At 41.0% G+C, this 14,722-nt stretch overlaps 1 protein-coding gene across 1 annotated transcript; it reads left to right on the top strand.

Moving 5' to 3' along the window:
• The first annotated feature begins 2,079 nt into the window (after nucleotides 1–2,079).
• On the top strand, nucleotides 2,080–8,808 carry rdh8a (retinol dehydrogenase 8a). Its single transcript, XM_070922841.1, has 6 exons — nucleotides 2,080–2,196; nucleotides 4,609–4,770; nucleotides 5,953–6,132; nucleotides 7,092–7,185; nucleotides 7,275–7,458; nucleotides 7,617–8,808. The coding sequence occupies exons 1-6, from the start codon at nucleotides 2,091–2,093 to the stop codon at nucleotides 7,842–7,844; spliced, it is 954 nt and encodes a 317-aa protein (XP_070778942.1). The 5' UTR covers nucleotides 2,080–2,090; the 3' UTR covers nucleotides 7,845–8,808.
• The last annotated feature ends 5,914 nt before the right edge of the window (nucleotides 8,809–14,722 follow it).

The following is a 14,722-nucleotide window of genomic DNA, read 5'->3' as shown; positions in this document are numbered from 1 at the left end:
GTATGTCTTCCCTGTGGGAGAATCTCTCCTTTCAAAGTTATGACAGAAATGGATAGCTACTTTTGACGATGGAGGCCTGTCGATAAGTAACCTCAGTTTACCCTCAGAGGGGACAAACAGGCTAGAAGACTCGGTAACCCGTCCCTCCCACTGTTCCCTCTACTGGTCTCTATGTGTGTGAGTGGATACCCTCTGCTTTCACCTATTCTCTTGTGTTGTCCTCATAGTGACCTTGATGCTTCACACTGTGTTAACATGTTAAAAGGGGAATGTGGTTAAAGCGGTTAACCAGGGAGGATTAAAACGGAAATGTTTTGTGTCAGAAAATAATCATGAATGACATGCAAGTTGAAGCTGCATCAGTGGAAAAATAATCAGGTTTCAAAAGCTGGGAAGTAAAAATCAACAGAGAATACATCCATGTTACTTGTGTAGAGCAAATTTATAGCTGTATGTATCAGACTGATTATTATATTAACCAATTAACAGGTACCTGAGGTGAGAAGATCCGTCATATAATCCCAGTTAAATTCAATTCTTAAAAACAGAAACAAATGTTCTAATTATTACATTATTTAAAGAACGCATTAAATACATCAAATATTTTAAAGCATTAAACTTCTTTCACTCACTTATCTATCCAGAATGCTCTTTGGACCATCATTCACTCATTCCTGCTTGGGTGTTATGAGGATCACATGAAAAACATACATTTATAGTCCTCCACCATACCTTTTACAGTTTGCATATTGTTGCACCACATTTAGCAACATGTCCAAACACGGCAGACTCTGACTCACACTATGGCTTTTCATCAGAGAAACAGAAGCAAGTCTGGTTTAAGATCTTATCAAAGGTACTTTGACCCCTTATAACATCAGTCAAGATTAGGGTCCACTGGTCACCATAACATGCCCTTGCTAATGGCATCACTGACTAACCAAACTAAAATGATAACAACTCAAGCCATTCCTCTTACATTCTTATATATGTTTAATAATTGGATTACAGTGATGCAATTAGCATTATTTATTTGATGAAGGTGGGAACTGTTGGGTCTCTGTAATAACATATAAAGAGTCGGTCTAGACCTGCTCTATCTTGTAAAGTGTCATGAGATGACTTTGTTGTGATTTGGCGCTATATAAATAAAATTGAATTGAATTGAATTGAATTGAATTGAATTGAATTGAAGATGCTTTCAGTAAGCCGGAGTGCCTCTTAAGTGTGCTGCACATTTCCTTACCACCAGATGGCAGCACAACGCAGCGCATTAAGTTTCTATACTACTATATGACTACATTCTAAAATTAAGGTAAGCATGGCGTGACTAGTTTTATAAATAAATCAACAAGAACCAAACACCAAGTGCTTAATTTGGGTTAAACTATGGACTGGGCAACAGCAAAGAGCATAATAATAATAGTAATAATTATAATCATAATAATATGAATAAATATGATTTGTTACTCAATGATATGTGCAGCCCAAATATTTATTCACTCATTTAAAATAGTGTGATTTAATTAATCAAGTTTAATTTAATTGTATTAGATTTAATTATAAAAGATGAACTAATAATAAAAAGAAAAGTTGGGTAGACTACCATAAAATATATCCCGGTAAAACTAGTCCTAAGTAAGAAAGTCCTATTAAGAATATCAGCAGTAATGTGGTAGTGAACCGGAAACACCATTAGGTAAGAACAAAGCATTGGGTGAATACTGTATGGATATTACAGTTATTTGTTGTTGGGGTCACCAGCTCAGAAATCAAATAAGCACTGCCCCCTCTACAACACGCACGTGCGCGCATGCACGGCCACGCACTTTTTTAAGGAATTAACTTCACATTCAGGGCAGGCGGCACCTATCAAGTTTAAAATCTTGTCTACAAGGGGTGTTTTAGATGCCACGTCTTTCTCTGGTTACTGATTTTATTGAACATGTGACTGAATTAGACGCTCACATGGCTGCAAAGGCTGCATGATCCGCTTTAGTGCTTTAAAGTCCGGTGATCGGCAGCTCCCTCGGCAGCGACCATCCGGAGCAGAGGACCGCTGAAAAACACAGCGCCTACCCGGACAAATCATGGCGAACAGCGGGCAGAAAGTTGTGCTGATCACCGGCTGCTCCTCCGGCATCGGGTTACGAATCGCCGTCACGCTGGCCAGAGAAGAAAAGAAGCGTTACCATGGTAAATGCGCTTTCTTCTACATTGTTTCTTTGATCGGACCTGTTAGTAGCAATCCTGTAATAGTGTGGTTCGCTTGAAAACCTATTCCGTGTTTACTTTTCCCTGCAGAGCTCTGCTTCTGCCCCAAGCCTCCTTTACGCACAAAGTTCGGTTGAGTTTCATGCGCAACTCTTTAACGCTTTAACGCAAATAAGTGCTTTGGTGTAGTGTCCATTGAAATTGCTAACCCTAGTGATATCGGATCCATATCCTTTTGTAAAGACTGGGATTCAGTCGCCCCTTTGGTTCACCTATTATCATCTGAAAGCGCGGTTTCCAGGGTAGGGCTCTGCAAGGATGCCGCTTGCCAGGCGGAATCATAAAAGGAGTCTTGTCAGTTCTCTTTCAAGTGACTTCTCCAGCACAAAGCCCCCTTTTATCGCAGTGAATTGTAGACCGCCTGCTCCGGTTTAGTGCCGTGTCTAATGTGCCTATAGTCCCCTCACTGGAGCGAGTGTTGAAAGGGGGACAAAGTTTGAGACCTGTACAAGCGAGGGTTCACTCTAAAGCAAGGGCCTCGTTTGAAGTCTTCATTGGAGCACAGTGGAGTTAGGGTGTCCCACTTTGACATTGTTGGTCTGAGCGTCTCCTCTCCTGCATCCCAGCCATCATTAATGTCACTGTAGGAACTGGAGATCTAAAACCTTTACATGTCATGGAGCCTCAGACAGAATTACATTAGACCACCTTCCCACCCCCACCCCTGTTGGTGAGAGTTTGCCTTCAAGACCCCCCCTGTTGTTTGATCTGACTTTTTGCGGAATTACACAATTGGGTGTAGGCCTTCATTCAGTGAGTGAAACCCATGATTTCAGTAGTCATCTTATGTATTCTCTAAGTAAACTCATTTTAGCCAAGTTAAGTAATTACTGCTGTCCGTTTGCCACTTTAGGAACCACTGTGCAGGGGTTAGTTAAGGTTTTCTTTTTCTTTGGGGGTCACCAGAACCTGATGGGATTTATAACCGTGAAATAGATGAGCAAAACAATAGTGATTAACTGCTCCCTTAACACTGGTGTGAGCAGATTTTTTTCACATTGTGACCTGCTTTCAATAAGGCCACCTCTGAGCAATGAAGCTTTTCCCAGGGTCTTTAGGAAATCCAACAGAGATTAAGTATTGCATTGTGCATAAAGTAATAATTAGTTGCAGTAACATGCACCAAACTCAGAGAAACCCCCAAAAGCCCTCTGTGTGTGCAGTGCAATGTGGTTCATTCAAGAATGTTTAAGCAGCCCAAGAGTAATTCCTGAAGGAGCCCGAAGAACAATGGATCTCTTGTTCACTTCTCTACCAATACATAAATCTCTTAGTTGCTTCATGGACACACAGTTCTCAAATCATAAGATTAGACTTAATTAGACTTAATTAGACTTCATAAGACGTCATTAATGCATAGTGTGTATTTGACTACTTGCAAAGACACAAACATGTTACATGACACTTACACAACAGCATTCTCAAAAATTGGGCCTAGTTTCCTTACTATACATAATGAAATGTTACATCAATAACATGGCATGGTAGTGCAAAACCTCTACAGCATAGCAATCCCTCTTTTAATCTTGTTTATCTCACCCTGTCTCTGTTCAGACAAGAATCAGGTGAGGGTTTGCCTTTATCTGTCAAGGACAGCAGGTAGATTCAGATGAATATGTGTTGTTTACTCCCACTGATTGCCATTGTGCAACAGCACTGTCTCTCTTTTCTCTGCTAGATAACGTCAGTCAGCAAAGTGTTAGCACAACACACAACATGGAGGAAGCCATGAAAGCCAAGTCAACGTGGTGCTGATAGCTGCTGTCACTGGCCATGATAGATTCCTGTGCTGTATGTAGGTTAATGTTGGCCAGCGTGTAAAGTTCAGAGGAAATCAATTCTGTGTTCTGTAAACTGACAGGCGTGGTCATTGCTAGGAACTCTGACCTGCACGTCTGACTCTAACACAACTCTGAGTGTGTGTGTGTGTGTGTGTGTCTGTGTCTGTGTGTCTGTGTGTTAAGGAAGTCATTTAGTGGTGGACTCACAGATCAGAGGTTTCACGTTCTTGTGTGTCACTTCATTAGTGTGACAATGGGTCAAGAGTTTTTTCTTTTATCTACAGAAAATAATTATTCACTTTCTTAATGATTCCCTATCAGATGATGAACAGTGAAAGTATAGTGTGATATTAAAAAGAATGTACTGAAAGTGACTCAAATAGTATCTTAACTCTGACATTTGCTCCACACACTCCTAAGCATTTTTTTTGCGATTTTGCTGTAGAAGTCTAAAGAACCATTTTCTGGTATTATAGAGGCTCTTTTTGTGAAGTTTGAAGCCACGTCATTCAAGTAAGATAACATTTTCCACTTTTCTGTCTCCCTCTATCAGTCATTGCCACCATGCGGGACCTGAAGAAGAAGGACAAGCTGGTGGAGGCAGCAGGAGATGCATATGGCAAGACCTTGATGTTGCTTCCGCTAGACGTGTGCAGCGACGAGTCCGTCAAGCAGTGCATCAACAATGTTAAGGACCGCCATATTGATATCCTGAGTGAGTGGGACACACCTGAAACTAGGCCTGCATCTCCCATTCGAACCTTTCCACAGCTTTGAATGACATGGCGTCTTTGATCTATCCCCTGTATGCAGATGAATATATGAGTATCAATGTATTTTGTTTCTTTTATTATATATTTTAGAACAATTGATAAATAGATTTAGTGTATAACCTAAAATCATTAAGGAATGTATTGTATGACCTTATTCAATTCCTTATCTGTATGTAGCAATGATAACCAAATGCACAGAGCACTAACCCTCAACCTTCCTGCTATAGAAGCATGTATTTAACACAAACAGTAATGTCATACTTTCAAGAGAAAGAGTAACAGTAAAAATCACTCTACAGTGTTCTTCCTGTAATAATAATACAACTTTAGGACAAAGTTTTTGAAATGTTTTTAATCAGTGGTCACTCTCATGTAGCTCTGTCCCCCATGGTTTTGCAGTTCTGCAGACATTAAGAGTAGGTGGGGGGAGGAGATTGGGAGAGTCTTGAAATTCCAGTGGGCAGATAGATTCTGCACCAAAACAGAAATGATCACCATACTGTAATATATAGCTGTCTGCCTATGGCACATTATTTTGCTTGTTCTTTTTCTGAAGGGGGGTCCTTACAGCTAAAACAAAACCAAAGATGTATTTTGAAACCGAGAAATCTCAGCACATCACCAACAACTCATTGGGCGGTACTGATCAATCACTATATTAAACCCCATAAGTCATTTTATGGTCATTTTGTGTTATAGGGTCAGTAAATTATATGTTGCTAGAGTAATAACTTGTGAGTAGGTGAGTCTTTTCAATTCTTGTGTTTAAACCTAGTCTGGATAAAGGTTCTGTTTATAAGCCTGCCTCCATCTTACTCAAAATCCAGCATTACATCCCCCTTCACCTAATTACTCAAGACCCAGAAGCCATTCAACATGGACTGGTGTTACATCACACCTCTCAAATGTCAGTGTGTTGTCACACACTGACATCTGGTGGCAATATCAAGTAATACCATCTGTAATATATCAATTAGGAATCTATTTATTGTTGTAGAAAGGCCAAGTGAACAGATACAGATATCACTTCATATTGAGTCAACAATATCTGAAGTTTTGACACTTGACGCAATGTTGGAGATACAAGTAGTGTGTCACCTCTGTGCCTGTGTGTTTCCTGTCAGTCAACAATGCAGGTGTGGGCTTGCTGGGACCTGTGGAAAGCATCAGCATCGAGGAGATGAAAAGAGTATTTGAGACCAACTTCTTTGGTGTTGTTCGCATGATCAAAGAAGTGATGCCAGACATGAAGAAAAGGCGTTCAGGACACATCGTGGTCATGAGCAGTGTTATGGGTCTTCAGGGTAAGATGTGTGTGTTTTTAACAATACAGAATAAAACCTGCAATCCAGTGAAGTTTGATCCAGGGACACAGAAAAAGATAATAACAATTCTAACCAACTGTGAAAAGACGTGTTATAAGACTGTTTCAAACCAGTTTAGTGCATTTTCAGTTCTAAAAAATACTTTTGATTGTAACTCTGACACCTTTCGTTACAGTAGTCTGAGGCTCAGTTGAAAATCAGGAGAATTGAATTCTAAATTTCTGCAAGCTACAAAACAACATATGCTGATTATCTATGGTGACCTGCAAATGTTTTGGGCAGACCAGTGCAGAGTCTGCAATCTTCAAAATCACTCATTGAGCTGTAAATCATAGACTTTGTTCTGTGCTTTAGGATCTATTAAATTAGGGAATTCGGAAATCAGAGTTTATTGTACCATGTAAAACTATTTCAGTGTCACTTAACAAACTTGAAACATTATAACTGAATTAAGTTTTATTACATAACAGAATAATTTTATGGTCAATGCTAGCAAGCCGTTTTTGTTTAAGGTTATATGAAAATGCTTGACTGATATGTATTTTAAAAACATAACTTTATTTTATTTATTAGCTGCCTATGCCTTACATTTCCAGTAAAGGTCTGCCAACCTGATTTGAGCCAAATAGCAAGCAGTTGCAAAGAATTTTTGTGTTTGTTTGAACTTGTTTGAAGTGCCAGATGGGTGGGGTTTACCAGAACAAGTTAAAGAGTATCTGATAAGTCGTCAATCACTAGCAAGTAAGCTAAACTGACTTATTCTGTCTGGCAATTGTATTGTCCCATGTGACATCTATCTGTTACTTGGTTGATTCAAGTAGCTTAGGCCTTTATGTGTTAATGATGTTTGACTCGTGTCTGCTGTTAATTAAGTACTGTGAAATTTGATAATACTATGCAGTGATGCCGTCCTTAATCTCTCTGTTTTGTTGGTTTAGGAGTGGTGTTCAATGATGTTTACACAGCCTCTAAGTTTGCCATGGAAGGTTTCTGTGAGAGTATGGCCGTGCAGCTGATGAAGTTCAATATCCGGTTAGATTACCCTCTTTCCCTTCACATCTGTCTTTACTTTGTACTGTACATGCTCCCTCATGCGCCTTTCTGCATCTGACTCCCCACAGGCTGTCCATGATCGAGCCTGGCCCAGTGCACACTGAGTTTGAGACAAAGATGATGGAGGATGTGGCCAAGATGGAGTATCCAGGAGTAGATGCCGACACAGTTCGTTATTTTAAAGATGTTTACCTACCATCATCCATAGATATATTTGAAGCCATGGGCCAGATGCCAGAGGACATAGCCAAAGTAAGGGAAAAGGGTTTCTTAGTCACATTATATCGAATCTATCTCAGGATTCAAGAATCAGTGTTGTGTTTCTCTGATCACTAACTGGTACAAACATTCCACCGGCCTGCATAGCAATAAAATCAATCAAATCTTTCTTTTCCTTCTCATCTCTCCAGTGCACTAAAAAGGTCATTGAGTCAAGCAGCCCTCGCTTCAGAAATCTGACCAACAGCCTCTACACACCCATTGTGGCCTTAAAGTACGCAGATGAGACTGGTGGCCTGTCTGTCAACACCTTCTACAACCTGCTCTTCAATTTTGGCCCCCTCATGCACATCACCATGAGCATCCTCAAGTGCCTGACATGCAGCTGTCTTCGTAGACGCACCGTCTCACCTAACTGAAGAGGGTGTCCAATCCTGACCCTTACCCTCCCAGGTTGTTGCCCCACCCAGTTCCTGTTGCCTTTTCCTGGGTTTTGGGCTAAGCAGGTAGAGCAGAGCCAGTAACCCTGGAGACAGTTCAAAGACACTACCATGATAAGCTTTGCCAGACAACATGCACAATTGCACAAGACGTTGTATGCAGGATGACCTCATGTATTAACAAATACACACACAGAAACATACATACACAAAACACAACACAAGCAACACACGCATTGGATTATTGTACACATATTGTATAGCAAAGGTTATGCCTCAGTCATTGCCATATGGGAGGAAGTCAACAGATATAGTATAAGTGGTTAAATGTCTATATTGTTTTGAAGAGAATACACAGACAGGACTTGAGATACGAGCCTCATGGACCGACAACAAAGCACAAAAGATGAACTCATTTAGAGAGAGAAACAATACAATTATAGAGAAATGATAATGCTATAACTTGTAGCCTAGATAACAATACACTCAGGCTCACCAGAGTTATAACATGTATGACAGAGACAGAAAGAATATATCTGCTTTTATTGTGTTGTGCCCTTAATTTCCTGTTTGCCTTACCATAGTGTTCTCATGGTCATAACTGCTGTTAAATCATATTTTTTAATCTTTTGATAAACTGAATGTTTTTGGTTTTTAAGGGTTTGTGACGGGGTGGTTCAGATATTTTTAATCTAGCATCTTGATTTAGAAATAAAGAGATTTCTGATTTACCCTCAAAGGTATTTTTTTTATTTTTAAGGATATCAATAACTAAATTGACCATTTTGATAATGCTGATAATGCTTATTGATACTAAAAGCTCTGCAAGGTTTTTCTCTCTGATTGCAAGACTCCTTGGGTACCAAGAGGGGGCAGCATTTCACTGTTCTTTCCCTGGCAGCAAACCTTTGGATTTCACAGTATCAGCAGCAAGCTGAGTTGGAGCTGCATTGTGAAGGAATTTGTCTTCAGTGCAATAAAATTAAATAGTTTGAATCTTTAGATTGTGATTATACTTTGTTGCAAACACTGGCCATCGTGGTTTTTCTTAGCAGATTTGTTTCATTCATTGGATTTGTACACTACATATTTCAATACAATTGTCAACATCAATCCATACAGATCATTTTGAAAGGTTAATTTGGAAAGATAGATATTTCTTAGTGGTATGCATTATAGAAAGTTTTCATGCAGCTAACTTAAGCAATTGGGGCTGTATTCAGGTAAAGACCCTCATAATGCCTCTTGCAGAGCAAGTACTTGTTTTTGCATATGCATTTTTGGGAGTGTGCATGTCTGTGCACATACACACACATTAGCATGTGTTTGCATGCATGCTTATGTGTGTGTGTGTGTGTGTGTGTGTGTGTGTGAATGTGTTGTATGAGCATGTCTATGGGCCAAGTTAGTGATCTGTTGATGGATATAAAGAGGTCATGGCCTGCTCCCCATCAAAACCCCTCCCTTGAACCCCCACCCGTCTCACACACACCCTGCTTTGTGCCATGTGAGAGAATGTGACCTGGTTCCCATCCCTGAGGAGGGGTGAACCCTAATGACGGCCTCCTCAGACACATTGCGCAGCCCTGAGCCTCCCTCTCCAGCTGGCCCCCTCAGCCCATTGGGCCGGGACCCCCTGGTCCACACTGGGAGAGGCCTAGGGTCTGGCCTTGATAACCTTGTCAGTCAGAGTTTGTCCTTTCTGCACACACCCTGTCCCATCCCATCCTGCCATGCCCTGCCATGTCCTGGCTGGTTACACTCACCCGGTCCGACTGCATGGAGCTCATCATCAGAGGACAGTGCAACTGGTTGCAGACCTGTAGTTTCTGTGCAGTGTACAATGAGCGCAGCGCCTCCGCTCTGTGTATGTGTCTTCATCAGAGGCGACAGCTCCGCACAATGGAACAAAGACGCTGTCAATCACAATCAAATGGGTGTGTGTTCGGGGGGGTGGAGGGGAAGGGGGGAAGGGGATCCATGGAGGTTGGGGGAGGAGTCTGTGTGTCCTGAATGTTCAGGGGGATGCCAAGACCCAATGTGGGACGCTGAAGGCTAAGGGCAGGGGGTGGAGGGCTTTGGGGCACTGAGGGGTGGGGGTGTGCCGCATTTGGGAAAATGAGAATTGGGGTGCCTGAGCCTGAATGGAAGACCTGTTTACTAATTGAATGAACACAGGAGTTACAGCAAAGTCTCATTAAACAAGAGGTCTTATCAAACCATTGTTGTGTACCTTTGTTTCACAATCAAGAACGTAATTGCAATATAATGAGGGCAGCGGGTGGTTAGGGCTTCCCTTAATTGTAACCCTGTCATAATTACTGAGCCACTAAACATGCATAGGCTCTGTTTTCATGCACCCTTGCTGCGTATTGACTAACAAACCATTTGCATTTTTAGACAGTGAATTTGAGAGAGAAGAAATAAAGGGGAACTGTATCTTTGGCATGTTAGTATGATACATTTTTTGAAATCTGTCTGTCTTCTCTGTTGCCGGGTCATCCCTGGTTCAGCCATTTTACCGCATCCTCCTTTCACTGTCATCATCACCAGAGAACCACATCTAAGCCTGACTCAGAGAGTGACGAGAGAGACTATGGGGAGTGAGAGATCAAAAACAAAAGGGAGCTGCAAGGGTCAGAAAAATGTGAGAACTGAGTTGTGAAAATGGAAAAGAGAAAATAAGAGAGGGCAACAGATGTCTAGACAGGGTGCTTCAGCCTGATCCCAGGTCAGGATGGATCAAAAGCAGGCTGCACTTATCTGTTTCTGTTATTACTTCTCTTGCTATCAAGGATCCATTCTGAATAATTCTGAATAGTGTCACAGAATGGTAAACAGAACCACCATATGACTCATCCATGGATCAGAAAAATATTCATGGGGTAACAAGACAGATGAAAGCTGAAAAAAAGGTGGAGGTCAGCTTTCATTTAACATGGCTGCATGTGACTGGAGATGTAGCCACATGGAACATATTACTATCCATAGAACTGATCTGGAGTCTGAAGGGAGCTATAAATCTTTATATAGTCAACACAAGAGAAGCCCATGCCCTGTTGCTGGCCTGTGGCGGTCGGGTCTGTTAGGGCAGCAGAGGCCACAGGGAGAAACAAACATACAACGACTATCTCTCCTTCTCCCTCCCTCTCTGTCCATTCCCTTTCTCCTTCCTTCTCACTCACTCTCTGTCTCTCTGAGGCCCACTGTCTGTCTGCCCTCTCCTCCGTCCATCTCCATAACTCCGCTGTGCAGTGACCTCTCACAGACCCAACGTGGGTCACTTGTTTATTCACACATGGAGAGGGGGGGGGTCATCATCTCTCGTTCTGAGTGGAGCTGCTTGTTTGCAAGGCCATTCAGGATCGTTTGGAGGTCAGAATGTAAATCAAAAGAATCTTGGCTCTAGCTGGCCAGTCATACACATTGTTTTACAGACACAGAACCACTATTGTCACTATCATTACAACATTAGCGTTGTCCCCTTTCCTCACTGCTCTTCCAGAACATAAACAATCCAGCAGGAATTTCCAAACTGGGACTCGGTTTGCCCACTGCAGTATTGTTTTGTTCCGCTCTGTTCACTCTCTCAAAACTACCAGTTCCAATGACTTAAACTCTGTGATTAAATGGTTCAATCTGTGTACAAGCATTCTTATTCTCAAACAAGGGGATGATAGTAGATTATGCTGGGTTTAAAGATGATGTAATATGAGCAGGGGTAACATGATCCTCTTGCTTTTATTGTGGACAATGAGGTAAGATTGGTGTAATGTTCCACAAGAGGAGTCTGACAGCAAAGCCGTTGATGTCAATGCACAGATTTTGCTCAAAACCTGAAACTCCTGTTTTTGGGCAAGACAAGACGAAGGGGATGACGAAGTCCAAAAAGCAAAAAAACAGATGAACAGATAAGAAAAAAACTTCCACAAGCATCGCATTAGTGCACACAATGCATGCTAGTGCGCATGCACTCAAACAAAACACATTTTTCTCACCATTCTGTGCACTCACATTTCTTCCTGTAACGTATCATCTTCTTCTTGGTTTCTAACCTCTTCCACCACGGATCAGTTGTTTCCCTCTTTCAATGTTGTAATTAGATGTCTGGGAATCTAGTGCAGAGAAGCATTCATATTCTTAATTTACAGAAAAATAACCATATACTTTGCTTTCTGGTTTGACCGACACCAAGGAAGGAATATTCTCAACCGAGGGATGATTATCCTTTTAATTTGTTTCCCAAGGATGGCTGCGTTTTTCTCTTATGAACCTGGCAGCATGTGAGTGTTGATGGGTATGTGTGTATGAGTCAGACAGAGAGGACTCAAAGACAGATACTGAGTAGAGTGATGTAGATGGATAGACAGTTAGTCTTTGTGTAAAAGACAGTGACCTCATCAAACAGTCTATCAGTATTAAAGTTTGTCCTTGCCTGGCAACCCTGGCTGTACCCCAGCCTTATTTCCCTGCCAGAGAGAAAACCTTGCTCTGGACCCCATCAGCACTGCCATGGATCTGATCTATTCACTGTCGCCAACCATAAAGATGAGAAACCAAACAGGGTGCAGGCACACCCATGCCAGGAAGCCTGTCTTAGCCCAAAGAGCCCACATCATTGTTTATTCAGCTTGAGTGCATCATATCTTGGCAGTCAGGGTGAGAGTGAAGAGACATTCAAGTTTTTAGTTCATAAGAACATAATCATAACATAGCTTTTAGTAGCGGCTCACTTAAGCATGAGAAGTAATGAAAATGGCTCTTGTGCACACTTTCATGCCCATAGACTACAAAACCAGAAGGCATTTCGGTCATCTGCCTCATTCAAGAGCAGATGAACAGTAAACTTTGTGCTGCATTCATGGATCCACCGAGGCAGATTTTTTTTCCTTCATCAAAACAAAAGAATGCCTCCGTCTATTGACCGTGAAAAGATGTTCATAGATTTGTCTCCAGTGAAGAGATGTCTTTGTTGGTTATCTCCATTGGTGAGCCGCCTCCATTTGGCTCAGCCTAATCAGAGCACAAACACGCCTCTGTCATTTGGCTGCCGTCCCTCTCACCCTCCATCACTCCCTCTCTCTCAGTCTGTCTCTTATTAACTAACACTACAAATTAGATTCTATTTTCTCCCTCCTCAATTCATTTTCACTTATATTTTTTTATATCCCTCTCCTCCTTACTCTTGTTTATGGGCATATGCAATAAAAAGAAATCGCACCACACTGTTATTCTCTCTGGACCTCCTCCTCCCACTGCCTCTGATTGGTTTTCTCTCTTTCATCTTCCTTCTATCTAATCTACTCATCTAGATGGTGTGTGGCTCTCACTGAGGCACAGACGCTGAGGCCTAGCATACATTAACTTTGCTTGTCTGTGCACGGCCTGGTTTCGGTTGCCGGAGGGGAAGTGTTGCAATGTAAAGAGAATCCCTGAGGGAGAAGACCTGTGCTGGATTCCTGATGAATATGACATGGTCACAACCTGAATATGTTGAAGATAACAGTTTATACAAAAGAACCACAGTCACACTATACTGCTCATCTCCAGATCCAAACAACGATTATGTGCAGCCAAACATGGCTACAACATCAAGATACATTACAGAGAGAGAGAGAGAAAAATGATTAAAGAGAGTTTGTAATTTTTGGAAAACACTGCACATGTTTTTTTCACTTTGTCAAACCTTTGTTTGTAATTCAAAATACAACGTTACAAAGTACAGTATGTGCCACTGGGCCTGCACTTCTGAATCCTATAGAACAGTTCCTTTTAGGGTTGGAAGGTATATGACATCCCTATGCACACATGCCTGTTCTTAAGGAAATGGAGGGATGTGGTCATATTGATGTGGGAACTATCCAGAGCTGGATGTGTCACTCCAGGTCATTACAATATTTTTTCAACCAATTATTCTGCATACAGTGTAGTATAACACTGAAAATGCAAGCAAGATTGAAAAGTAGATTACTGTGTAGCTGTTCAGACCTTAAATATGACGTGTAGAATCAATAATGCATCTCAAAAACATATGTTGTAATAATACATATTTAAATGCAGGCTACTGTTTCTTATTGTGAGAGATACAGTATGTGGTGTTACTTTGGGTGAGCTTTTGAGACTAATCTTTAGAAATACATGTTACTATCCTCTTACTGTAAATATGTCCTCTTCCTCTTTCTGTAATATTTAAATATATCTTACTGTTGGTTATTTCTCAATACAGAGTTCCTGTTTTCAAAATTCATGAATACTTTACTCAGTCAAACTCAACCACCAGCAAAACCCCATGTTCAGTATCTAGAGCCCAGCTCTGGGTTCAAAAGATCCTTAAGACAGCAATTGCATATGAATACCTTTGTGAAATATATTCAAACCTAATATATTAATATATATATATATATATATATATATATATATATATATAGAAGAGGAGGAAAAGTTTATGATCATCATTCGATCAAATGTCTGATCTGGAATCAGTGAATACTGGATGCATGAAAATATTTGCCTAACATCAACAGGAAGCCATCAGGGACGCAAAGATATGAAGATATGAAGAAGAAGATATGAGGTTTAGGTATGATGTGGAAGAGAACTTGTGGCCAAATGTAGAAGAGAGTATTGATTAGTCTTGCCATGTATCTACAATATATTGTAAATGTATTGATCCTATGTATTTGTACTTTACTTGTTTAGTGCATAGGTTTTGAGTTGAAACACTCACTGGGGTCTTTTGGTGTGGAGTATCCATGTTCTCCATGTGTTCTTCTCTTTTTCCTCTGGGTGCTCCAGTTCCCAACCACCCTAAAATACATGCATATTAGGTCATATGAACACTCCTGCCATTGCCCTGA

The sequence above is a fragment of the Enoplosus armatus genome, chromosome 17 (genome assembly GCF_043641665.1).
Source record: "Enoplosus armatus isolate fEnoArm2 chromosome 17, fEnoArm2.hap1, whole genome shotgun sequence".
Taxonomy (NCBI): domain Eukaryota; kingdom Metazoa; phylum Chordata; class Actinopteri; order Centrarchiformes; family Enoplosidae; genus Enoplosus; species Enoplosus armatus.
The sequence above is the reverse complement of the archived record's forward strand: the minus strand, read 5'-3'. Positions and strand labels throughout refer to the sequence as shown.